Genomic DNA, 27,267 nt, shown 5'->3' on the forward strand with positions numbered 1-27,267 from the left:
GGGTGAGGGTGTGTGTGAGTGAGGGTGTGTGAGTGAGCGGTTTGTGAATGAATGAGTGAAGGGTGTGAGTGTGAGGGCTTTGTGAATGAGTGAGTGAGGAGGTGTGTGAGTGAGTGAGGGGGTGTGAATGAGTGAGGGGGGTGTGAGTGAGTGAAGTAGTGTGTGAATGCATGAGTGACTGTGCAGCTGATTAAACAGTTCTGAAACTTTTCCACACGTTGACGGTTTATTATCAGTGTACAGTCATGTTTAGATTGTCAGGTTATATTTATTTCAACAAAGAAGCAGGCGTTTAGAAAAACAGTAAACAAGATTGCGAGAAGGTGGAGGGAGGCAAGAGCCTGCAGTCAGCAGGCTCGAACCCGGGGCACCCTGCTGAGGGCGCCCCCTCTGGCGGACGGAAAACAGACGTTTCTTCGCTCTGTCCTCTGACCCCAGGGACAGAAAGACAGCGGGGAGTAAAAATAAATTATCATAATTATAACAATAGAATAATAACAACAATAATAACAATAATAATAACAATAATAAACTGCTTTAAAATTAAGCTTTATAAACCTTTTTTTGTTTCTTTTTATGGTTCCTTATAAAAAGGAGGAGTCCGTGATGAGTAATCCAGCATCTGTCCTGTCCGGAGCCCCAGGGGGGCAGGAGCCCATCGCCGCCCCCTGGTGGCTCCCTCCCAGGGGCCGTCCCGGGCCTGGAGGGGGCACGGCGGGGGGACTGCCAGGGGACGGGCAGGAGCGGGTCAGGAGCGGGGCAGGAACAGGGCAGGAGTGGGGCAGGAGTGGGGCAGGAACAGGGCAGGAGTGGGGCAGGAACAGGGCAGGAACAGGGCAGGAGTGGGGCAGGAAGAGGGAGGGAGCGGGGCAGGAACGGGGCAGGAAGGGGGCAGGAACAGGGCAGGAACAGGGAGGGAGCGGGGCAGGAGCGGGGCAAGCAGGGGGCAGGAACGGGGAGGGAGCGGGGCAGGAACAGGGAGGGAGCGGGGCAGGAAGAGGGAGGGAGCGGGGCAGGAACGGGGCGGGAACAGGGAGGGAGTGGGGCAGGAACAGGGCAGGAACAGGGAGGGAGCGGGGCAGGAACAGGGAGGGAGTGGGGCAGGAACAGGGAGGGAGTGGGGCAGGAAGAGGGCAGGAACGGGGAGGGAGCGGGGCAGGAACAGGGAGGGAGCGGGGCAGGAACACGGCAGGAACAGGGAGGGAGCGGGGCAGGAGTGGGGCGGGTGGCTTTGGTTGTGGATCGTCCAGCCATCTGCTTGGGAAGGCGGCCGGAGCAGGATGTGGGGGGGGCCGTTCTCCCTCTCCCTCGCTGCCTTCCTCCGTTCGGACCGTTCGGCAGAGGCGCCCTGGGAACGCCGGGGGGTCCCGCAGCCCTGCGCCCGAAAACTCACATCCTTCCCGGCAGAAAACAAAATGGGGAGTCTAGTCCAAATGGAACCACCGTCCCCCGTAGTCCTCTCGCACGCCGAGAGCAGCGTCCAGACAGACCCCGGCGCCCGCCCCCCCGAAACACGGCGGGCGGACCTGCGGGGGGGGGGGCGCCCCCGCCAGTCAGCCCATGGCTGTCACCATGCTGGAGTGGGGGTGTGCGAAGGAGGGGTGGATGGGCGTGGGGGTGGGCAGGATGTGTCCCGAGTGGCTGAAGGGGGGCAGGTGTCCCATGTGGGACATGTGTCCCGCCAGGGCCGCGGCGCTGAACGGAGAAGACTTGTCCTGCATGCACTTGGACAGCTCCTCGAACCCCTCCGGGCCCTTCTTGCACTTCTTGGACTTGTTGGACATCTTGCGGTTGCGTGTCTGGATGCCTTCCTTCTTCATGGTGAGGGGCCGGTTCACCTGCAGCCAGAGAGAGAGGCAGGGTTAGAGCCGAGAGAGAGGGAGGCAGTGTGGGACAGTGGGTAGAGCCGAGAGAGGGAGGGAGGCAGTGTGGGACAGTGGGTAGAGCTGAGAGAGAGAGGGAGGCAGTGTGGGACAGTGGGTAGAGCTGAGAGAGAGGGAGGCAGTGTGGGACAGTGGGTAGAGCTGAGAGAGAGAGGGAGGCAGTGTGGGACAGTGGGTAGAGCTGAGAGAGAGAGAGGCAGTGTGGGACAGTGGGTAGAGCTGAGAGAGAGAGAGAGGCAGTGTGGGACAGTGGGTAGAGCTGAGAGAGAGGGAGGCAGTGTGGGACAGTGGGTAGAGCTGAGAGAGAGGGAGGCAGTGTGGGACAGTGGGTAGAGCTGAGAGAGAGGGAGGCAGTGTGGGACAGTGGGTAGAGCTGAGAGAGAGGGAGGCAGTGTGGGACAGTGGGTAGAGCTGAGAGAGAGAGAGAGAGGCAGTGTGGGACAGTGGGTAGAGCTGAGAGAGAGAGGGAGGCAGTGTGGGACAGTGGGTAGAGCTGAGAGAGAGGGAGGCAGTGTGGGACAGTGGGTAGAGCTGAGGAACTGGGGGAGAGAAAGTGAGGCAGCACTGGGCAGCAGGTTGAGACGAGGAGTTTGTGAAAGTTTACATTGAATTTGAAAGGTTCGGACTGAATGCTCCTTCAGCTTGCCTGCTTGGTTCAGCCAGGACTGACCCCAGGAGCTGACGGGCAGCAGCTGCGCGTGAGGAGCGGGGCTGAAGCCACGCCGGCGCTCCCGACAAGCTCGCGTCCCTGCGACAGACGCCGCTTTCTGAATGACAGCGCCACCCCTGCTCGTCTCCCGTGGGAGCGCAGGGGAGAAGGGGGCAGCGACGCCGGGCGGGCTTGTCTCGTCAGTGACCCCCACCCCCCCACCAGCCCCCGGCGGGCCCGTCAGCGCGAGCTGTCCGCCCCCCGCCCGCAGCGCCGCTACTCACGTTGTGCAGCTTGAAGTAGAGCCCGCAGGCGTTGCACACCGGGTCGCCGTTAGCGTTGCGCCTCCACAGCGTGGTGGTGGTGGTCTGGCAGTTGGCGCAGCAGGTGCCGGCTCTCCGGGCCGCGGACTGGGGACAGAGGGGCAGAGCGGTGAGACCGGGCGGGTCACGACCTCGCTGGCGGCATCCCTGGACTACAGGGCGACAGAGGCACTCGGGCGCTTCTTACAATCGGCTTTTGCCCGCCCCCCGTGCCCGGACCTCCGCGCTCTCGCTGCCCCGTACGTGGGAACACGGTTTCACACCTCTATGGCTCGCGATCGCGCGTGCTGGGAGGTCTGAGATGCAGACCCCTCGGCTCGGGCCCGTGTCACACCGACCCCCAGGCGCTCAGCACGGGTGGGCTGCTGCCCGCGTCACGGTCACCCGGGGCGCTCTGGGACCCCGGCAGTCGCGAATCGGCTTGTGCTCCAAGTCCAGAAAAGTTTGGGAATATAGTTCCCAGGACCCGGTTCCGCGCTACGGGCCTGAGTGACGGCTCGGCCGTGTCGTTCCTGTCCAGAAGGGGCCGGTGTCTTCCAGGGGCGGAATATATAGATTAATATGTAATATTAATAGTGATAAATATATGTCTTTATTTCCAGGAAGGGGTTCCGGGGGGAGGGGAAGCGAAAGTGGTCAGACTCCAGCGTCACACCACAGGTCCCTGCGCTCAGAGCCCCGTTCCTGTAAATAAGAGCGACAGCCATAAATCCACCGGCTCTGCAGGCGCCCGGGCTCGGCCGCAGGGCCGGGGAGTCGCAGCGCAGACGCTCCGCACAGCCCGGCTACACAGAACCCAGCGCGGCTGCTCGGGGCGGAAACACGCGGGAGCCGTTTCCTTATCAAGGCCCTGCAGAAATCCGGACAGGAAACAACTGCGCGGCCTTTGAACGAGATTTGAAAACACTTGAATTAAAAGTACAAAGAGTCGGAGACTGACTCCATGGAAAAATAATGGATTTTTTTTTAAAAAAAAACAGACAGAGCTGAAAAAAAAACACTGAAAACGAGAACAGCCGGGGCTCTGGGGTCACCATCACTCCATCACCACCAGCCTCTTCATCTTGCGGCTGATGTTATTACTAGTGTTGATGATGATGATGATGATGACGATGCAGGCTGCCCTCCCACACCGCTCCCATCTCTAGCTCAGGGCTCGGCGGCCAGGTGTTCTGGGAGAATCCCGAAGCCAGGCGGGCCTGGGCTGCTGGTGTCCCGCCGAACAGGCGCAGCAGCTGGGAGACGAGAATGCTCTGTCCCTTTAAATGCTGCCGGTGTCCCGGGCCGCCATCGCCAGAGCAGAGCGGTGAAGGCGGCTGGACCGGACCGGACGCAGAGCTTTGTATGACGCGCGACTTACTAACTTGTCAGTATCTGTTTAAAAATGAAAGCTCTGTTGGAGGACGTGCAGAAATCACGTCCTGAAGAACAAACTCGGTGAAGTGAATTGCACGAAAAGGAAGAATCTGTCGGACACTGAGAACTGGAGTCAGAAGAGCTGCCTTCTCGCGAGGAAAGGAGGAGCTCGGTGATATTTAGGAAACGTTTAGAAATTATTATTATTATTATTATTATTATTATTATTATTATTATTATTATTAAAAGATGAGAAATCGTCATCTTCTCCAAAGCCGCAGAGAAAGGGATTATATCGATATTGTTCTAGATCATACGAATTCATGTTCAAAGCGGTGGATTTAACCCACTGAAGTCTGAAGACCGTCCACTGGCCTGCAGCTCATCAAAGCCCATCGGCTCAGTTTCGATCTGCGGCGCCGCTTTAACATTCACTGATGTTAGCTGACAGAAGCTCTATTTCGATTTTCATCAAATCATCTTGTTATTATACAACATCAGGAATAATCAGAATAATAATAATAATAATAATAATAATATCCTAGCCTCTCAGTGCAGGCCACTGGAGTCTCCAGTAACAGTGTGATGTCCAGTGATGACGAATCTGACGTGAGTCACTCCAGTCACTCCAGTCACCAGCATCGCCACTGTTTACCAGCACTCAGACTACAGACCAGGAATAACGCGATCGCGACAGTGAGCGGACAATTCCAGGAAAAATGATATTTCCCGATGGCTTTCCTGGAATTGTGCTACAGTTCACCACCGAGCTCAAATTATACAAAAATCACAGGAGGGGGCAGTTGCTGGAAGGGGCAGTTAGTGTCTGTAGGATTACAGGAGGGGGCAGGTTGCTGGAAGGGGCAGTTAGTGTCTGTAGTATTACAGGAGGGGGCAGGTTGCTGGAAGGGGCAGTTAGTGTCTGTAGTATTACAGGAGGGGGCAGTTGCTGGAAGGGGCAGTTAGTGTCTGTAGTATTACAGGAGGGGGCAGGTTGCTGGAAGGGGCAGTTAGTGTCTGTAGTATTACAGGAGGGGGCAGTTGCTGGAAGGGGCAGTTAGTGTCTGTAGTATTACAGGAGGGGGCAGTTGCTGGAAGGGGCAGTTAGTGTCTGTAGTATTACAGGAGGGGGCAGTTGCTGGAAGGGGCAGTTAGTGTCTGTAGGATTACAGGAGGGGGCAGGTTGCTGGAAGGGGCAGTTAGTGTCTGTAGTATTACAGGAGGGGGCAGTTGCTGGAAGGGGCAGTTAGTGTCTGTAGGATTACAGGAGGGGGCAGTTGCTGGAAGGGGCAGTTAGTGTCTGTAGTATTACAGGAGGGGGCAGTTGCTGGAAGGGGCAGTTAGTGTCTGTAGTATTACAGGAGGGGGCAGGTTGCTGGAAGGGGCAGTTAGTGTCTGTAGTATTACAGGAGGGGGCAGGTTGCTGGAAGGGGCAGTTAGTGTCTGTAGTATTACAGGAGGGGGCAGGTTGCTGGAAGGGGCAGTTAGTGTCTGTAGTATTACAGGAGGGGGCAGGTTGCTGGAAGGGGCAGTTAGTGTCTGTACTAATCTCAGGAGGGGGCAGGTTGCTGGGAGGGGCAGGCAGGGGGTGCTCACTCACCAGTCTCCGTTTGGGCTTGATGAGGGGTCGGTTCTGGCCGTTCATCTTGTGGTACAGCCCGCAGGCGTTGCAGAGGTAGTGCCCTGTGCCGTCTCTCCTCCACAGCGGTGTGGACGTGGCGCCGCAGTTCACACACTCTCGGCCCTCTGTGTGCGACAGGAAGAGACGGGTTACTCCCACAGCGGAGAGGAGCGGACCGTCGCCCACGCTGGGCCAGTGAACCGGGCAGACACACGGGCACCCAGGAGGGGCCTGGCGCGGGCATCAGCGCCTCCTTGCCACACACAGGGGGTGCCAGAGCCCTCGGTGTGTGCTGCAGGAGGCAGCCTCAGTACCCGTCATGCGGCTCAGAAACAGCTCTGCGTGTGTCCAGAGCTCGGCGCTGTGAGGACACGGGTTCGGGTGAGGGAGGTGCCTCTGGCTGTGCCCCGCGAGAGGACAGCTGGGACTCTCTCAGGGGGTCGGTGTCTGACTGACTGCTGGTGTCGGGTTTGCAAGCGCTGGAGCTTGTGAAGAACCAACCGGCAGGGAGTCCCGATCACAGAGGGACTGTGAATCAGAACGGACAGCTCTCCGAGCAGGAGAAGGAACTTCAACATCATGCAGCACCTGAGCGGCTTTTTATCAATCGATTGGTTAGATGATTCTGGGGGTTGGAGATCCAGAGAGATTCAGTAGTATCCAGCAGAGAGGGAGTTAAGTACGGCATTATCAATCTGGCTGTGATTACTAATGAATCGGTTGAAGAAACGTCTGTGTGCCTACTTCCAAAGGCATAGTGCTGCCCAGAGTCAAGAGAAGCGATTTGCTCTCTGGGATTTCTGGGATTGAAGTGCCAGTGAAGAAAGAAGGGTTACAAACACAAGGCCACTCAAGTTATCTAACGATAAGGTGAAGGTGTCATGCAGTTCTTGGAAGAAGCCCGAATCAGCTTCAGCCGCAACAGTTCCACACTCCCACAGCTCTCTGAGTAAAGTGGTGCCTCCTGTTCTTGGTTTTAAATGCACTTCTGCATAGCTTCAGCTTGTGCCCTCCACGTGAAAACAATCTGTGCACAAAGAATTATTTGCTAACCCGCAGAATCCAAAATGTGCTCTCAAATCAACAAGCCAAAGATCAGTTTCCTGTTGGTGTGAACGCAGATGGCACTGCTGTCGACTGGACGTGGGCTCAGGCTCTGTCCGGCTCTGCGCAACGTCCTTGAGCATTGGTCACAACACCGGCAGTCCAGCGGTCCGGCCGCTCGCCGGAGCCGAGTCATGAGCCTGGTGCCCTCTCTGTCGGCTCTCAAGTGGCCATCTTCGCCCAGGCTGAGCTGTGCCAGCAGGTCAGAGTGCTGGCTGGTGCTCTTTCGAACTCTTACTGTGTGTTTGGAACCCAAACAACTGTTTAGCCAAACCAAATCGTCCCCAACTGCCCACAGAGTGGTGATTATTCAAGGGGAGTCTTATTCTGGCATGAGTGAAGGCTCAGAATCTGACTTGCAGCCCAAGAGCCATGAGCAGTTGGATGAAACAAGACCAGGATGGGCTGTTTCTGGGCTCTGTGGACGTATGAGACTCCCGCTTGACTCCGGGGTTAATCAAACAGGAAACCAGAGTAAGGTATGTGTTGCGACTCTCAGAATAATGTCATGCCAGCGTTTTAGAACGTCTGGGAGCCTGAGGCACAGAGAACAGTTTAGGAACAAGAGGATTCCTCCGGTCTGGTTACTGGGAGCGATCCATGAATTTTTTCCTGCAATATTTTGTGGGAATCTTCGTCCTTCTAAACTTTCACTAAAGCAAAGGGACCAAATACAAGATGGTCGTGTGCTGGTCGCTGTTCTGTAGCTTTTTAAAGTTTCGCACTGATTTGTGGGCTGAACGTTTTGGTCATGTGCACTTAAACTGAAACAGCAGATTTCCTCTCATAGAGGCGCTTTGTGCTGAAAGATGTCTTCTTCAAACAAAACAGCTGCTGACACAGAACCAGTGCCAAGCTGGAGTTAAAAACCCTCAAACTGCCACTCTGAACCAATTACACACCGTCACCAGGGCAAGAGAGCGCCTCTGGTCTGCAGTGTCACCTAGTGGGACTGCTCTCTCTCCGGGACAGTTCTGTGCCCGGGACAGCGCTCTCTCTCTGGGACAGCTCTCTCTCTGGCAGTGGGCCAGACGTGCCAGTTTCCGCTGGTGCTGCCCAGTCCGCCGGTCTCCTGAACCGGGTCTCAGTGAGAGACCAGCAGCACAGTGGGGTCACACTCCTCTGATTTTCTGTCTAATGACCAGTTTGCTTTCTTTCTCCGGGGGTCCGTCGCTTGGCTCGGACGGGGTCCCGTCACACACAGCCCTCGCGGCTGCGTGCCGGCTTTCATGTCTGCGCTCGCAGGCGACAGGTCGAACCCCCTCGGAACCGCGTGCGGCCCTCGCGCTGCGGGGGCCTGAGTGGCCGTGGTCGGGAGAGCTGCGATTCCACGGAAAAACATCGGCCCGTTTTGTCCGACTATTCTTTAGCGCAGGGGTGGGAGGAGGTAGCGTGTTTTTTTTTCATCACGCAGAAACACGCCCCGCACAGCAGGGCGGTGTACACAAACAGCGGGGCGCGGTCGTCGTGTTGTTAGTGTTGGGCCCCGCGGGCTGGCGTGGGGTCCCGGACAGACAGGATGCAGCCGGAGACTGCGTGTCGTGACTCGTGGTGCCTCGTGCGTCGCTTCTCCGTGTTTCTGTGTGAAAGTGGACGCAGGTCCATGCGGAAACACTCACTCACATGGCTGAGAGGGCTAAGGACAGCCGAGCCACAGCGAGCTCTCGTCACCGAGACGATGACAGGAACAACTACAATTATTATTATGATGTCTGCTTAGAAACTTTTTAAGGAATAAACCAAATAAATTAGTTCTCAGTTTCGTAATTCTCCTTGAATAATGATCAGCGGTCGTTTTTGATTTTCTTCACGGCTCAGTTGTTGCCCAATAACTTCTGTTCCCTCAGAATATTTTAATACAGAATACAGAAATAAAAACATTGCTACCGCGGCGCTGCTACCGCTGTTGTCGTTGTTTAGGCCTGGTGCCGGTGTGTTTTGTCGTTTTTTTCCCGTCTCTTCCGCACGCTTTGCTCTGAATCCCGGGCTGCGTCAGCGCGAGACCGTGGGCAAGCGAAACCCCTCCGGCTCCAGCGGACCCGCGCGCCCAGCAGGTACAGGACGAGTGGGTTTTCTTCAGGTGAGTCTGCGGGTCGGGCTCCTTGTCCTAACGTGTCGGCTGGAGTCCGTGACCCCGGTGAGGTGTGTTTGTGTAACACCCGCTGTAAGTGTCCCCTTTCACTGAAGTGTGTTTACTTGGGTCCAGGAGAGATAAGAGCTGTAGAGACTCCAGGATGAGATTACACCCCACACAAAACACAAATTACACTCGCACAAACCTCAAGGCACACAGTCGGGGCAAAAAAACAAATAAAATATAAACTTTCGCTGCCGTTTTCGTCTTTATTTATTTGCACCGGAATGTAGTTAATTTGTTCAGGACGATTAAAATGTTTACAAACTAAAACACAGCCGGAGGATTAAGAATCGGGGGCGAGATAATTATTATTAATTAGTGAATTGTGGGAATGCCGACTCCTGTCGCTCTCAAACCATTTTCTGAGAAGATGCGCTGCGACAGCATTGCAGTAGTCCTGCTAAACGAATATTTTAACAAAAAAACAAATTTATTTTTAGGCCTATGTGATTTTTTTACTTATGATTTTTTGTGTGTTAATAGAATAATTTAAAACTAAAAAAAAAGTAGTAAACGAATTACAGCCCTCGGAAAAGCTATAATTATTTTGTGTTCTTTAAAAATTCGTTGCAATTTCAATTTGGAACATTAAAAATTAACTTTCTTCTGCTTGATCATTCCATTCAAATATTAATGGAGCGAAATTTCACAGCCTTCGAATAATACTATTGCAGTAATACAGCTGAGCGCCTTTTAAACGCATTTTATTCACCGAATTGTTCAAAAAGAAACTCGAAGCAATTTGTAATGCAGCTGTTCATGACTTAGCTGAGTTTTATCAGATAAAAAAAAATTCTAGTCTGGGCGACACACTCTAAATCCCACAGAGGGAAATTTCTGAAGCACAGTCACGATCGCCTTATTTGTCTAAGTTTGTTTTCCAAACGAAAGTAAAAGCGGTTGTGAAATGAACAGCGAAATAAACCCGGAGCGCGGCAGAGCTCCTCAGTCACAGACGGAGCGCGAACAGTTACAGACAGAAACCGAGAACGAACCGATTCGATTCCACTTCTCTGGGAAGCTCTCAGGGACGGCAATGTTACTGAATAATAATAATAATAATAATAATAATAATAATAATAGACTCACCTGAGCACGACCGCGCTTTGCTCTTCATTTTCGGCGTGAAGCTGGAGGAGGCGCCGCTCAGCAGGCCGCCCGGGTGGAACAGGCCGCCGCCGTACTCGTGGCCCGTGGGCAGCGAGTACGCGGGGTAGGTGGGGATGGGGTGGTGCGTGGACGGGGTCTGGGCGCCCATGGCGGCCAGGCTGGCTCGCAGGGGGCTGGGGGTCTCCATCTTCATGCTCTCCGCCAGGGACACCTGGTACTTGATGGACTCCTTCTCGTCCAGCCTGGCGGCGGAGGACGGCGAGGCGGCGCCGGGATCCGGGGACACGTCCTTGGGCGGGGTGGGGGGGAAACTGTAGAGGTGGGGGCTGGCGTGCGACGCCGAGGTGAGGGTGGACGCCGAGGCCGTGGCGGAGCCGCTGCCGGGCGGGTACACGGCGGACAGCCCGCCCGGGCCCGCCGAGCTGGCGGGGTGGAGGCCGGGCTTGGTGAAGTGGCTCACGGCCCAGGCGTTGTGGTGGTGGGCGGCGGAGAGGGCGGCCTTGCCGCTGTCCAGCCACGGAATCCCCGGGCTGTGGAGGAGGTGCGGACGGCAGACCTGGCTCCCGGTGAGGCGAGCTGGAAAGAGTTTGTGAGACATTGACCTCCACACGCCAGCAACGGCGACAAAAAACAACAACACCAACAACAACAAACAAAAAACAGCAACTTTCGGAAAAAAAAAAAAGTAGAAGCAAGTTTCACTCCACCGCGAGCCCGCAGGGGCTCCCAGGCTCTTCTGCAGCAGAGCGCGACGGGACGGGCGCCTCCGGCTCGGAGCTTCGGGGCCTCAAAGCGAAACGAACTTCGCTCACCGCTCAACAGAACCCGAGAAATCACAGCGCATTGCTGTTGGTGTTTTTTTTTTTTAAAAAAAAAAACGAAACGAAAATAATGATAAAAAAACCGTTACGAAAGAACTTCGCGTGCTGTTTATGGCTCACAAGCCCGTGGGCTCAGCGCCGCCGCCAGCCGGGCCGGACTCCGGGGGAAGAGAGGTGTCAGGGCAGCACTGCCAGCGCCCTGAAGCGCGGCTCAGGCACCAAGACTTCGAGTATGATTAGCGATTTTCGTTTTGATTTCACATCCGGGAAGTGCTTCTCTGTGTGAAACCTTCTGCTCTCTCTCTCTGTCCCCCGATGAAGGGCTACATGACTGCGACTTCCTTTCCCTTCCTCTGTCGGTTTGCTAGAAGTCCCCACACCCCCCCCAATCGTTTGCTTTTCAACAACATTTCTAGGTAGCGCGGCAGATAGAGGGGCTCGGGCCGGTACCGCTCAGCCAGGCCCGGCCGGTGTCAGCAGGGGGTTCGGAGTGCTTTTGGTCTCTCCTCGCCGAGACGAAGCCGCTCTGGCGCTGTCAGTGGGCTCAGCTGCGAGGTCACTCCCCCCGAGACAACCTCGACACTTCAGGGCGCCACGGAGAGTGTCCCTTTGGAAGGCCGACTCCAGCTCCAGGGCCAGGAAGACACGGACCAGCACTGGGCAGCGGAGTGACTCTTCATTCGCTCCTTATCGTTTTATTCTTTGACTTCAGACACCGGTCAGGCCCGCCTGGCCGCGCTTCTAAAACCTATTCACCAGTTCAGACGCGCATTGCAACGACACTTTCAACGTACTGTCACAGACGAGACCACAACACCGACACGGGCGGTCTTACCGTGCGCCTGGCTGTAGGAGACCCGGGCCCGGGCGTGGGCCGGGTTGGGGTAGTAGGGGTTGCCCTGCGAGTCCAGGTGGTTGAAGAACACGTCGACCTCGTCCGGGGGCAGCAGCTGGGCCGCGGGCTCCATGTAGTTGTGCGCCAGTCCCGGGTGGTGCGAGTCCGGGTGCTGGCCGTTCAGCACGGCGTGGTGGTGCGCCATCCACCGCGGCTGGTCGGCCGCCACTTCCATGTCGCGACCCGGAGGCGAGCACACTCACGAAATTCACACGAGGGGGCTGTGCGCGAAAAGGGGCGCCTCTCCGACACGGGACTTGTCCTGTGCGCCCTCTGATCCCCTCCTACCCACTCGAGTTTCCTCCGAGTCTTCACTGCGGTGAGCCTTCGTGACAACAACTTTATAGTCCCCGCCGGAAAATGCGCCGTGTTTCTTTCTCTCAAACGAAAAAGTTTCAGCCGGATTTCAGGGCGTCCCGAGAAACGCTAGGAGTCACAGTAGGAAAGGCTTCTCCGATGGGCATCGACGCTGGCCGCTTGGGCACCTGCAAGCCAATCAGATGCAAACATTAGACACCTGACGGCCGGGCTGCCCCCGCCGGGACCCCCAGTATCCCCCGATCGACCGGTCCAGCTATGCGCGCAGCCTCCTGGCTTGTGTATCTGTGTATCTGTGCGAGATGCACCGCGGAGCCGCAACACATGAGCGATACTCCAAACACACCGCCCCTCCCCGCCCCCCCGCGGGCGCCCACGACTGTTTTGAGTCAAGACGCACAAGGCAGGTCATTCTAGGAATATCTGACCGCACACACATACCCGCGGCGAGCGCGCCGCCAGCAGCCTCGAACCCACACGGCCGAGCTCGTCCAAAGACTGTTGCAAGAGGGGGAAAAGTTTTCATACTCACAGATTTTTTTAAGCAGAAGCCGCTTTGATGTACCAAAACACGCCAGTCTCTCCGCGCCCTCTAACTCTTTTATCGCTCAGTTTTTTTTAACTTTTCCTACCAAGGGAAACGCCTACTGGGGCCGGGCTGCCCGCAGACACGGCTTTGCTTTCGCTGGGTGATGCTGGGTGATCCGCCAGCTCCACGGGCTGCTGATGCTCCCACAGGCTGGGCTCTCTGCGCTCCTCTCGACCGGCACAGCCCGGGACAGTAACGCGGGCCTATGAGCGACAGGCGGCGGCGGAGACTGCTGGGGCTGGCGCCAGCAAATTGGATATCATGCACGCAGGGGCGGGGCCGCAGGTTCGGCAGTGATCCCCCGCCAGCCAATCAGGGCTCGCACACGCCGCCATTGGCCACTCCCCCCTCCGCGAGGCCGCTGCAGCCCCGGACCTGTTGGTCGGGAAGGTGATTCACTGAATCTTCTCCTGAGCCCGAGCGCCCCGACAGCAGCATCAAACCCGGCTTCTCATAAAACTGCCCGCGACAGCCTGAACTTCCAGTTATCTACAGTCCAGTACTGAATGCAGCCTCTTTCAAACCTGCCTCCTGCTTCAAATAACTAAATTATTATTATTATTATTATTATTATTATTATTATTATTGAAATATTAGGAGAGCCATTGGAAGACAATGACAATAATGAACCAGAATTTGTTTCAGAAATGTTGTTGTTTTGTTTGTTTTGTGTTACGTGCAAAACGTTCCTAACGACTTTTAAACTGAACTTGGAAAAATCACAAAGCTATTTCCACCACATTCTTGAACCCGGCAAGCTGGAAAACACGGTTTGTGAGGTAAAGTTCGTGTAAAACAATGTGATTTTTCGTAGGGAGTGGCACAAATAAGAATAAATCACTTGACTATTCGATCCATTTTTAACCAAAAACAATAACAAAAACAACTTGCATCTCTATGATTCACATGGTAATGTGGTTTTTATAGTTGGGCTGGGGATAGTTTATTGTTGCTAAATCGATTTTGTCTCCATGAAAAAAGATCCCGTTGAAAAAACCTCTTGCCATTATAAATCAGATTTTTAGCGTTAGGAGGGGTGCGGAAGGCTACTCATCCAAACCCTTAAGGGTCATTAGTAAGCTACCCCATTGGATGCCCCCGCCTAATTGTTTTAATTAGTGGTGGCAACATTCCTCTTATAAAAACAGGTTTTGTCTGTGAAAGAGGGCGATCAAACGGCGCTTTGCATCTTAATGAGCTCTCGCTCTCGGCCCCTGTGCGCGCAGGGCGTGATGCAGCTCAGGTCTGTTGACTCTTGTTAACAATTAGCTGCTTCCAAAGCGCCCTGCACTGCAGACAGGCAGCGAGGCAAAGACACTGTGTCGCCAATTAATGTGGCCAGCAGCTCAGCGCACGGGGCCAGTTACAGCACAGCCTCTTGAAAAGCCGCCCTGCGCCCCGCCCGCCGCCCAGGTCTCTGTCTTTTCACGCCTGTTCACGCCCCAGCGCGCTGAGAAAGGCTTCGCAAATCGAAGTACTCGTCGCACTTACAAAGATTTTTGCCAACTGTAGCAATGCGCGGTACAGTTTTTTTTAAGTGGATGTTCTGCGCCGTTTCGCTTCTCTGATTTTCTGTAGGTCAGACCTGTCCTGCTCAGCTCGTTTGTCCTGCTGTAAAATGTCCGGGCAGGATGGGGGGGGGGGGGGGGTTCAAACTTCTTTCTTCCTCAGTACCTTCTTCTACCTCGGACACAAGGCGTGCGCGTCTCCAGCTCTTTCAGTGAAGACACGCAGGTCTGTCTGCACTGCGCTCGCTATGGCCCTGAGGACTCGCTGCCGGTGTGAGTGGAAGGCAATACTCATGAGAAAAGTGAGAGAAATATGCATATATAGACACTGCTCGACTGGTCTGCTGTCTTCCTGTCTTGCGCATCTCACTGTCAGGTGCTGGGAGGGTTATCGTGGCAGCACGCGTTCCGGGTGACTGTTCGGCAGGTATGCAGAGACGGCAGGTACCCGCCCGGCTGCTCACCTCGGCCAAACCCGCTTGTCCGGTCTGAGCGCTGGGCCGGGCACAGCGAGGGGCATTTTCACCAGGGGAGGGAGAGTGAAAGCTCCCCAGTGTGCGAACTGCGCTCGCGGGTCACGGGAGTTACTGGCGACAATGGCAGTAATGGTAGAAGACCCGGACGTTAAAGTGTTAATATTGCCACCGTTCCGATGGACAGTCCTCTGTGCTACACTGGTGCCCAGAAGAGAGAACCCCTGCTTACTGCCCTCCCCGTCTTATCTCAAATTAGGGGTTATAAGTGTGGTTGTTAAACAAAAATTATAAAGCCACAATCATCATAACCATTGATCGCTGTTAGCTGAATTATTGTATAAGTTCTAATTCATTTCTAAAACTCCTTAGTTTTAGTCAATAAGAATGTACTCGCATACCTTAAGAAATGTGGTTTAAGGTGGAACACACTCAATTTTGATAGCTATATATCAGACTGCTTTTGCAATAAAGTTAAAAACTTTTTTCCCAAGGGCAGCTCTGCTTTTGCTTTTCCTAAGGGACCACCTCGTGCGAATGTAAAGCGTGACTTTAACGTGTCCACACAGAAACGCGCGTCCCGCTCACGACTTTGCGGGGCGCAGGTTCATGAGCGGACAGACCTCTCGGGGCGTTTCCGAGTTGCAAACGAAGGGCTGAAACATCATTTGTTGAGGTAAGACTTCGACTGCGCGCTAGAGACGCTTGACCTTTCTCAGTTTGGTACAAAAGACTCACAGGACCCGCTGCCCGGCGACGGAGCAGGGAGCGGGCCGGCTGGACTCGGCGTGGCCGGAGGACGGGGCTGTCCGCCCCTCGCTCGCTCTGCTCGTGCCTCGTGGGCTCTCTGGAGCTGCTGCTCGTGCTCGTGCCCGTGCCCGAGCGCTCGAGCCCCCGGACCGCAGATCCAGCCACTCTGACGCCGCGCTCTGACGTCACCACTTCTTAAAAAATCACCAGGAAATGAACTTTTAATTGTGCAAGCAGCGAGACGCGGAGAGAAAGGGGGAGAGAGAGGAGAGGCAGAGCGAGGGAGAGAAAGAATGGCATTTAAGCCTATTTATGTCCCAGACGCCGATGGACGGGATCTTTGTCTTGTGTTTGGGGCGGGTTTTGCCTGCACCTGGACCTACAGGTTTCAGGTGTTTCTTCAGTCTGGACTTGGGTGAATAAAAGAGGTTAAAAGTTTTCATCTCTTGTCCCGAATGCCTCTGCAGCACCCTCTGTGGGGATCTGTGGGGATCTGGGGGGTTGAGCAGTTAGACCCCCCCAGACCCTCTCTTGCCCCAGGACAGGGGTTCTGTCTTCTGCCCCAGAGTCCCCACAATGCCCTCTGCCTGACAGTCAGAGCCGTGCTGCTCACACCTGGAGCACAACAGCCGTCCAGTGTGGCTCCAGGCTGTACCCCTGAGGTACCGCACTCTGCTCAGCCCACGGTGCAGAGCCAGGTCTGTGCCTAACTGGCCCGTCCGGCACACCCAAGTGAGGAAGACGGATTCGGGCGTCACCAGCGCGGGGAGAGCAGGGAGCCGGGACGTTACTTTAATGTCAGTCCTGCCCGAGAGCGACCGGACACCAGCGGGGGCTCAGACTCAGACGAGCCCTCGACTTCCAGTGAGCGACACCAGCCATCGTTTCAAACTGGACAAGCATAAGCCTAATATTTCACCTACACTCCCAGTTCTGTGTTAGCAGCCCCAGAGTAGCTGTTAGTTAGGCTGTTAGTGAAGAACACTGCTGAGTGACAGCCTTCAGTTTTAGTAATAATGAATCAATCCTGACATTTAAATCGCACATCTCATCACAAAGGGTCCCATGTGAGCAACACACAGCAGCTCCCCTCTGGTCCGGGGAGGAGAGAGAAGCCAGGTGGATCGAGGGGGAACTTTAGGGGGGCAGACTACAAGACCAGAGTGGACATTAGCATTGACACCCTTACTCTTACTGAAAACTGTCCTGGGATCTGTACTGACCGGTAGTCAGGACACTGGGCTCAACACCTCTACTCTTACTGAGAGGCACACCTGGGATCTGTACTGACCAGTGGTCAGGACCTCGGTTTAACGTATTAGGCGCAGCAGTGTCACCTCGCCTACTGGTCCACCAACACCTCCAACTCCACTTCCTAGACTTGGCTGAGTGTTCGGGCACAGACAGCTCATGACAGGGACGACCTGCCCAGCGCTGTGTCCGAGTCAGGAGCCCTGTGACCCGCTGGTGGCAGAACACTAGGGCAGACAGGGGCAGGGCACTGGGGCAGACAGGGGCAGGGCACGCAGGGGAAGGGCAGACAGGAGCAGGGCACTGGGGCAGACAGTGGCAGGACACTAGGGCAGGCAGGGGCAGGGCACTGGAGCAGACAGGGGCAGGGCACTGGGGCAGGCAGGGGTAGGGCACTGGAGCAGACAGGGGCAGGGCACTGGAGCAGACAGTGGCAGGACATTAGGGCAGGCAGGGGCAGGGCACTGGGGCAGACAGGGCCAGGGCAGGCAGGGCCAGGGCACTGGGGCAGACAGGGGCAGGGCAGGCAGGGCCAGGGCACTGGGGCAGACAGGGGCAGGGCAGGCAGGGGCAGGGCACTGGGGCAGATGGGGCCAGGGTACTGGTGCAGTCAGGGGCAAGGCAGGCAGGGCCAGGGCAATGCGGCAGGCAGGGGCAGGGCACTGGGGCAGACAGGGCCAGGACACTGGGGCAGACAGGGGCAGGGCAGGCAGGGCCAGGGCACTGGGGCAGACAGGGGCAGGGCAGGCAGGGGCAGGGCACTGGGGCAGACAGGGCCAGGGCAGGCAGGGCCAGGGCACTGGGGCAGACAGGGGCAGGGCAGGCAGGGGCAGGGCACTGGGGCAGACGGGGCCAGGGCACCAGAGCTCAGGGCAGACAAGCAGAAGCCATCTCAACAACGAGCTACTCTGCTGCTCAGAGGACAGACGAGCCGAGCTCTGCGGGGAGATGAAAACCAGCCTGCCGTGCGCAGGGTTAGAAAAACACATTTGCCTTTATATATGTTACATGTCAGTGTGTACCGTGCAGGCCTCTGAGCTGTGTCCTCAAACAGAGCTACAGTAAACACTCGGGATGCGCCTGTAACTCAGATTCGTGTTCAGTGTTTAGACAGTACATTTTTGTGACCACAGGGGCGGCCCGACTGGTGTGCTACATTAACCAAAAATTACACGACGCAGATTCGACAACTACACAACGCAGTTTCACGTCGGGGTCTCAGCACGGCCCCGGGGCTAGGAGCTCACGGCGCTGGTCGATGGGGGTCTTAGGGGGGTACAAACAGAATCTGTCCGAGCTCTGTTTAGTTCTCCTGACCACAGTGTGCTCCCATCAACCTGAAATCCATCACACGCTCACACACACAGGAATCACAAGGACACGTCCCTTTCAACACACACAGCACGAGCTCTGGACATCCTTGGGCTTCATATCAAAGAAGTGCATATTTTCTGAAGAACTGCCGAATGAATAATCCTTAATAATAATAATAATAATAATAATAATAATAATAATAATAATAATAATAATAATAATCCTTAACAACAAATAACATGTCAGTGTGGCAGGGGTTCCCACGCCGTGTCCAGCACAACTCCAGTCCCAAACATCACGTCACAGCGATTCACAGCCAGTGAATCGTTTCGACTAACAACAACCATGAACAACTACAGTCCTGACGCGCCCGTGGACAGCGGGTTTTTGCATCTTTGTAATTATGACTTTCAATCGCCTCTGTTAATACGTATACGTGTCGCAGTGATGGACAATACTTGCTCACGGGCGGGGGGTCGCGACACGGTGAGCCCCCTGTCCCCGAGTCAGGGGCGGGCGCGGTGCCAGACGTCCTGACACAAGCCAGGGCGCTGCATTAGCGCGCGTGCTGGGGGGTAATTAGATTGCGCGCGACCTGCTCTGCTCGAGCAGGAGGGCAGGAGGGAGGCGGCTCCTCTGACACTGACAGCGCGACTGCAGAACTTCTCTCTGCACTGAGCTGAAGCTGCACTTTTTTGAAAGGATCGCGTATAGTTCTCGGCGCTCTAAATAAGCGCTCGTCGATTCTAATATGAATATCCCACACACAGTGCAAATCAGCCTGTAAAACAACAGCGAACGAGCTCCACTTCTCCAGCTGCGCATCAGGAATCTTGCGATATTTTTAGTTAAAATGTTAAGTAGACTAAAAACTTTTCCCCCAATCTTTACGCCATTAACTGCATGCCATTATTTAATTCTGGAGGTTTTATGCCATTCGAAGAAACAATTTATTCGTGTGTCAATGTTTAGCTCTAATCCTCGAGTAGATATTTTTGTGCAAATTCCGGAGTTCCTGGAAGCTGCAGCCGCGAGACCCGGTTCCTCCGCGAGCACCACAGGTACACATCTGCCCTGGCTCGTGCTGACCCGATCCGCTCGTGGCCAGGCTTCGTGACCCCCCCCACCTCCGCGAGACGGCCCACACGCTCCCTGGATTTTGCTGAACAGCGCCCTAAACACAGACCCTTCACCGACATGACCCCGGGGTGAGAGGATGTGGCTGATTTCGGTGGTTTTAAACCGTCATTAGAGAAAACGAGTGACACGTTTTCGATGTGTTATTTAATTTGACATTTGTGTCACAGCGCTGGGCCTGTCTTCGCTCGCCCGGACCGCGGGGCGAACTGCACAGCAGCCTCCAGCAGCCGAAGCGCCACATTACCGAGTGAAATAAAATTACAGAAACTTGATTGTGTTTTGTGTTTTTTCCCCTCGGTGGGTGGGAAGCATCACTGAGGGAAAAACACCGTCCTGTAAACCTGATTTATCTGGCTGTTCCTGCGTCCTGCTTAATAAGGCCCTGGCGGAACACATTATTTCTGCTCGCTGTTGACTTAGTTCTGGAGTCACAAGAGAGCGATGAATCAGCGCGCCACTGACAGCCCTTCCACCCGCGGTCCTCTCTTAGCCCGTCCCGGCCCTGTGAAAACTGGCTGCCACCCCGCTCCCTGCCGCTGCCCTCCGCAGAGCTGGACGTCCAGTTAGCAGCAGCGCGGACACCGCCGGACAGGCCCGACTGCAGGACTCGAGTCCAGATCCCCCGTGTGCGCGTCCGTCCTGAAAGCCTCGGTCGCAGATGGAAAAATAAGCTTCTTCTTCTTCAAAACAAAACCCAACAAGCTCATGTAAACTGTTATTATAACGTAACTGCGAGAGAAGAGACAGAAAATACCGCCCGTTCCCAAAGCAATAGGAACACGGCCCCCGCCGGCGAAGGCAGTCGAACTACAGCTTTAACGACACAAAGAGCAGCAGAACTCGCAGTCCGGCGACGGACACTGGCTTTTCCGACGACTCAAACACGTCTGAAGGTGATTGCAACCCTCACATGTACTCCTGGACCTTTCTGATTCCAATCGAGCAAACCGATTTGTTAGACACTCGTGTTTATGTACCGTATGTGTTGGACGCATAAGCACCGTTTTAAAACAACAGATGATTTAAAATAACTTAAGAAAGCGGGGTTCTGTTTGACAATTGCAGACATTAGGCACCGCAGTCCGCTGCTCTGTGAGAATTGCTCGTTTTCACGGGGCTGAGGATCCTGACGCAGCGGGGCCAGTCGCCGCCGCGGGTGAACAGTCACACAGCTCGAGAAAACAACAATTCCACCTCCTCTTTGTTCCGGGGCCGCAAATGTGTTTTTCATCTGATGACAAGGAGATAAGACATAATGCGCGTCAATTAATAACGCAAACCTTGGAGCTGCAGTTCCTGAGCCAGCAGCAGCACAACACGTGTATCAGCGCCGAACCAAACACTTTCACAGGCGGGTCTAACAGTGCAACACAACCGCAAGCAGCAAGAACCTTCCCTTGTTGTTGTTATTATTATTATTATTATTATTATTATTATTATTATTATTATTATTATTATTATTATTATCACAGTCTGAAGTGTTGCATTTCTCCATGTTCAGTCGCAGAGTCGTTGTCAAACACATTCAAGCGGATATTTGCACACATTCTGGAACATAAACTGCATTTAGAAATTATTTAAAAACTATAATTTAACCTTTTTGTACTACTATCATTAATAATAATAAAAACAATAACAATTATTATTATTATTAACTGTAAACAATAAGTCTTTATTACTGTTGTTATTATTATTATTAATAATCATAATAATAATCGGAGCCTGTCTGTTTATGCACAAGGGACACTAGCTCACAAGCTGCTGGACTTCAGTAAATTGTGTGAATTCGCTGCTCTATCGTGACAGTTAGACAGGATTGTTAATGGTGGTTTAACAATCCTTTACGGTCACTATTCATTTATTTATACCTTTTATGAATTGAACACATTTTTAATAGCAAGTTCTACATCAACGCAGTCAGTTATTATCTGCTTTGCAGAAACTCTGTCCACCCTTGTAAAATTCTTATTGCTCCTTTTTTAAAATATAGGGCTAAAAAAAATAAATTATATGCCATCTTTCCCCACGCACCGGGAGCCACGCGGCCGGCGCTGGGGCGCTGCGTGCCAGTTTTTCTGGCTCGCGATGCGTGTCTTGTCACGGTCTGTGGGGCTTGGCGCGAGGCACGGTGTCTCGCGCTGTCCAGGTAACACAGGAGCGCCGTTTACACACCCGCGAGCTCAGAGCGCGGCTGCTGGCCGGCAAACCGCACTGCTGCTACTTTGTCAACGAAAAATACAAATTAGGCATCGACATCTTTTAAAATACAACGATCCTCTATTTGACATATATCCCAATCCCAGACAGGAGAACCTTGAGTTACCGTGCCGTTTGGTTTCGTATTTCTTGCTATAGGACAAGAGCACTTTTTCTTGTAAATGTAGTGTTTTTTTTTGATAGTGCAATAATATTTAAGTTCTTCTTTTGCTACGGTAGTTGTCTTTCTCCGCTTTCCGAGAAAGAAAACTTCAGACATTTTCATATTATGCTGTGAATACCCGAGCTGGACTTTTCTATTTTTAAATAAAACCTCTGCCGTTATTCAATGTATAAAACTCTTCTATAGACAAGAAACACAATTCAAACTCGACTCTCAAAACTCCCCGCCAGCGGCAGTAACAAAGCGAACTTGTGTTGTGCCTCGAGCTGAAACAAAGCGTAACTGTTCTGTCATTTAAAAGAATAAAATCAGAATGAAGTCCGTAGGAAACAAAAGAAAATCCAAGAATGATATGAAACTGGGCAGAAAAAAAGACGAAAGTTATTGTCAAACAGCCCGGAGGCAATGTGGAAACGCAGATCCGAGCGCGAGGAGGTAAAGCGCTGCTACTCACGAGAGGGGTCCCGCCGCCGGCGCGCGGAGCTCGGTGCCCGTGTCCCCGTGCGCTGTCCTTCACCGCTCACGAGCCGCGTGCGTGCAGGTCGAGACCGTCCGCGTTTCTGAGGGCTGAGCGCCGTCAGACAGCTCCTCTCTCTCCCCCTCTCTCTCCCTCGCCCCCCCCTCTCTCCCTCATGCAAAATAAGAGAGGGAATAAACTTGTCTGCCCAGGCAGGTACACAAAAACAGAGCGACCTCCTGCTGCGTCAGACGGCACCCTGTCTTCCGGGTCGCCAGCGCCGGCCGAGCGCGCTGCCCGCAGCCCGGACCCGAGCGGGTCTGGCGGCCAGCGGGGCGCCGGAGGGAGGGCGCTCGGCCCTCGCTTCGCGCCGGCAGAAGGAGCTGCTGCTGGTGTCGGCGTGTGGAAGCACAGGCGCTGATAGCGGAAGAGCTGGCTCGCCCCGTGCTGTCGGATCGCTGGTTCAAAAGCTAAGAGACTAAGTTCTGCTGTCGGGGTTTTGTTAACTTTGCGCTTTGCCAGGTCGCCCAGTCTTTTGCGTTGCTGTTGTTGCAACGGGCTGGAGGAACGTCGCTCAAGCCCCGGACACGACGACACCTACACGGCGGGTCCTGCGGTGACGGGGGCGAGACAGACGCCCCAGTCTGGACCCAGAAGGGCCCGAACACACAGGGCACGGCCCCGTCCGCCCCGCTGCGGCAGCTGTGCGCGTACTGAGCTGAAATAACAACGTTTCTCGCCTGCCTCGCAGATCTGTCCTGTTTGCCCCCTGGTGACCCGGGCCCCGAGCTCGGCCGCGCGCTGTGGGCCCGGGAGCCGCGAGCTCCGGCGGCCCTTATAGAGACGTTCACCTGCGGCGCGCGGCTGACAGGCGGCGCGAGGTGCCTCCACGCAGGGGAGATTTGACAAAGGAGAATGAGGCCGGATGAAGACGTTAGTTTCTCGCCCGCGGAACTGTACCAGCTCGCCTGCTCTCCTCTCCACCCCTCCCTCCTCTCTCCGGCAGACCGGGGGGGTCTCTCCTTCAGAAACCCCAGTCTGAGGAATTAAAATAATATCCTGCGCGGCAATGCAAACTGGGTGGAGGGGAGGGGAGGGGGATTCTCGTTTCTCTTACAGGTTTTTCTGACTAAAAAGCAAAATAAAGCGCCCCCCCCGCACACTCTCGCTTTAACACATGCAAAGCCCTCGCAAATCTCCTGCACGAGACCTGGGCTCGCGCGCACCGCGGCTGCGGGGCAGGTGCAGCTCGCGGCCGTGTCCCGGGTGAAAGAAAGGAGCAGGGGAGGAGCGCGAGGCGGTCACGACCCCCGACCGTCCCCCAGGAGAAGCCCAGTCGGCCCGGCCTGCGGCTCTGCTGACACGGAACCGGGCCCTGGACCACAGGGGGTTAAACCAGCCGTCGGGACGCGTGAGAAGGACAAATACAGAACACACCGGCCATCCCGTTCACTCTTCCTGAAGGAATACCATTCCTATGAGCAGGCCGGATCCTCCCCTGCGTGTCCGAACACGAGTGTCACTGTCCTGCGTGACCAGGCACAGTCGTGAGGTTCACAGGCAGCGCCGCCCGTCACTGTCCAAACGATCAAATACATCATCATCACCATCATCATCATCCTCATTATTATTATTATTATTATTATTATTATTATTATTATTATTATTATATGATGATGATGATGATGATGATGATGTTGTTGTTGTTTTATAAACAGACGTGCCCTCTGTATCGTGTCTCAAGAACTCGCTCTCGTTTTGCTGTTTTCTCCAGAAAAACTTCTTCCAAATACCTGAAGGATGATATTCACGAATTACAATAAAACAAAAGAATAGAATAATTATTAGTAGTAAAATTGTTGTTGTAGTTATTATTATTAATAACCAATAACCAATATTCGATAGATCTTATATGAGTATTAACTAAAATAATATTGAATAATAATACTGCTTATGATAATAATAATAATAATAATAATAATAATAATAATAATAATAATAATAATAATAATAATAATAATTGCTTGTTTGACGATATTCGATAGTGCAGTAAAATTATACGATTACGTGAATATTAAGTTTTAATACAAAACCACGATTAGCCCTTCCGGTGTTCAGAAAACACTAGATCAATTTAATATAAATCTACTACACAAGAATATTCCACTGCAATAATCGATTTAGAAAATAATGTTTTAATTTGAAATCTGGATTAGAATCGTTTTTGTGTCTATAAAATAAAGTGGGATTACAGAGATTTTTTTTATTTTCTCGGAGGTATACTATTAAACTATTTAACAAATTACACGTGGACTTTGAAATTTCTCCTAATTATCAAGAATTGCGGCGATGTTTTTTTATTTCTTTTCAAAATCGAAATTTAAGAAGCAGCACCTTTTTAAGAAATACTTTACAGCTGCGAGTGTTCTGATCTTAATTTACTAACTTTCATGATTGCGAGCAACAAAGAGAATTTTGTACGATACACTACTGGAATAATACTGGAATCAACTGGAACACGATACTGTTTCAACGATTAATATTAATGGCAGAGGGATAATAATTATGACAGCATAATAATATGAATGCCAGTGTAGAATTATTTATGACAGTATAATAATATCAATGGCAATGTAATAGTATTTCTGACAGTGTAATAATATGAATGCCAGTGTAATATTATTTATGACAGTATAATAATATCAACGGCAGTGTAATAGTATTTCTGACAGTGTAATAATATCAATGACACTGAATGCAGAGCTCGCTGGACTGAAGACTTAGCGGCCCGGGAGGCACAGGGTTCAGCTCGGCTTGTGCTGCTCATGTCACCCAGAGCAATTAGGACAAACTAACTGCCGCGAAAAGCATGACAATAATAATAATAATAATAATAATAATAATAATAATAATAATAATAATACACTCCGATCGTGTGGCTGTAAGGCTACGTCATCTCACACAGAGAAAGTCTTCAAGCTCGAGGCTCTGCTCAGACCCTCGTGTTGCGACAGAAGACTCGAGACGAGTCACCGCACGAGCCAAGCGCCTCTCGCCCTCGCGTCGGAACCAGCAGCACATCGGTACTGACCGGGTACAGCCGCGAAAATGACCCCTGAACTGGCCTTACCGCTTCCGCGACCGCCGTCTCCCGGCCTCTCAGAGGCGTCCTCTGCCCAAGTCTTCCTCTGCCCAAGTCTTCCTCGCCGCGACCCCGCGCGGCTCTGTCGGGGTGCTGGAGCGAGCGCTCGGACGCGTGTCCTGTCTCGCCGGGCGGGACCCCGCGCCCGCCCGCTCGGCTATAAGAGGAAAGGGAGACGGGCGGGGGGGGTTGCCAGGGTTTTGTGGTGCGAAGTGGCAGCAATCTCTCCGGGTTTGGATTGTGCAGACGCACAATGAGCCAGTTGTGTGTTTAGCAACAGAATAACGCCGCTCGTCCTTTTCGTCTTCATTTGCATCATTACAATATCTTTACAAGCGCGTGTCATTGTGCGCCTCTTGCAGCCTTTGTGCGGGGCTGCTGTCACCGGTCCACGAGACTTGACTTTGCAATTTCAAATGAATCTGTAATTCCGGCTACAAAGGGCCCTCGCGCTCCCGATACAGCGCGGAGCCAGCTCGTGCGGCCGTGCAGCTGCTTCCTCGTGACAGCCAGTGCACAGGGTCTCGAGCTTCGCTGCTGCTCTGATGATAATAATAATAACAACAATAATAATAATGATATCAACAATAGTTTTTTTATTTGTATCATTATTGTTATTATTAGTTTGCGCTGCTCGGCACAGGGCTCAAGCAGGCCTGTTGGCCCATTTGTTCTGAGACACGGAACCCAGAAGTTCGGGGTGGCGGAATTACACTGGAGCCAGTTTAACGCGAAGGCCATTAGCATGGAGAGGAGGGGGGATCGATACTGGTGGAACCCGCCGCCCCCCCGCCGCGAGCGCGAGCCCCTGTGGCCGGGAGAAAGGCGCTCTCTTGATGTGCGCGCGATAAGCCTTATCAGCGCCGAACATCCACTTCCATCTCGTGCCCGCATTAGAGCACGCGTTTAATTCATCACGCGACCGCTCACCTCTCTCCTCGCGCAGCTAACAGCCTGCATCACACCGGGACACCCCGCGAGCTCGCATTCCCCCCCTCGCCTGGCCGCAGGTACGAGGAGAGCACCTGCCCCGGCCTGGCCTGCGGAGAGAGACTGCGATAGAGCTGCATTTCATCGTCGTCACCGTCATCATCATTATTATTATTATTATTATTATTATTATTATTATTATTATTATTATTATTATTATTATCATTATTATTATTATTATTATTATCATTATTAACAATATTATTATTGTTGTTGTTGTTGTTGTTGTTTTACCTCGAGTGTCTAGCTCTGTAATACTCAAACAGGAATCAAACAGCTCATGCTAATAACACCAGCAATAAGGATCATTCTCTCCTTCACTCCTCTGTTCTACAGAAATTATTTTGCGTATGTTTGCTCTGAAAAAGAATTCGCCGTTCCCTTAAAATTGTTTTGCATAGTGAAAATGCTGCTACTACTTCTACCACTAATAATAATAATAATAATAATAATAATAATAATAATAATAATAATAATAATAATAATAAGGATGATGATGATGATGACGAAGCGAGACGGAAAGAGTCTCGAGTGCCCCTGACAGGCCCGCGCCGCTCGTTTCCAGCAGTAAAACCAGCAGCGATCTCACACCGAGGAGGACCGGGGAAAAAAACAGAAATACAAAATCTGCTCGTCGGATCCCCGGCTCCTTCTTCTCCTGATTATTACCATCCAGGGTAATTTTTCATCGGTGCTCGCTAATCTTTGTTCTTTGTGAAGATAATAAATAGCCTAATCGTTATCAGCGCGCTCCCGGAGGTGGCGGAGAATGGGGCTGGAAAAAGCTCCAAAGTGCCGCCGAATAAATGGCGTTCTTATCTCGCGCTCCCAGATTATCAGCGTCTTTTCAAACTCGCACAACAAATACATTCACTGCATCTAATGCATCATTTACAAAAGAAGATATCGCCGTTTGATAGACAGATAGAGAGCGAGGACGAAACATATTTACACGTTCAGCGTGCCTCAATGCGAGTGTGTTTGTGTGGTGTGTATAATTTATATATATATACGTGTATATGAATTTATTCGATCGGGGGTAAAAAGTATTCGTGT

General features: G+C 53.0%; 1 protein-coding gene across 5 annotated transcripts; it reads right to left on the reverse strand.

Annotated features, from left to right (window-relative positions):
* Positions 1-207: 207 nt before the first annotated feature.
* Positions 208-25,709, reverse strand: gata2b (GATA binding protein 2b). 5 transcript variants are annotated; one of them, XM_015348112.2, is made up of 6 exons: positions 25,210-25,709; positions 11,840-12,384; positions 10,163-10,759; positions 5,812-5,957; positions 2,817-2,942; positions 208-1,838 (listed from the first exon to the last, which is right to left on the reverse strand). In XM_015348112.2, exons 2-6 carry the CDS (start codon positions 12,072-12,074, stop codon positions 1,554-1,556), a joined length of 1,389 nt encoding a protein of 462 aa, XP_015203598.1. In that variant the 5' UTR covers positions 12,075-12,384; positions 25,210-25,709; the 3' UTR covers positions 208-1,553. The 5 variants fall into 5 exon arrangements, with proteins under 5 accessions (XP_015203598.1, XP_015203600.1, XP_015203597.1 ...); XM_015348114.2 differs by lacking the exon at positions 25,210-25,709 and adding an exon at positions 22,931-23,023; XM_015348111.2 differs by lacking the exon at positions 25,210-25,709 and adding an exon at positions 22,077-22,876.
* Between the last annotated feature and the right edge of the window lie 1,558 nt (positions 25,710-27,267).

The sequence above is a fragment of the Lepisosteus oculatus genome, chromosome 4 (genome assembly GCF_040954835.1).
Source record: "Lepisosteus oculatus isolate fLepOcu1 chromosome 4, fLepOcu1.hap2, whole genome shotgun sequence".
Classification (NCBI taxonomy): domain Eukaryota; kingdom Metazoa; phylum Chordata; class Actinopteri; order Semionotiformes; family Lepisosteidae; genus Lepisosteus; species Lepisosteus oculatus.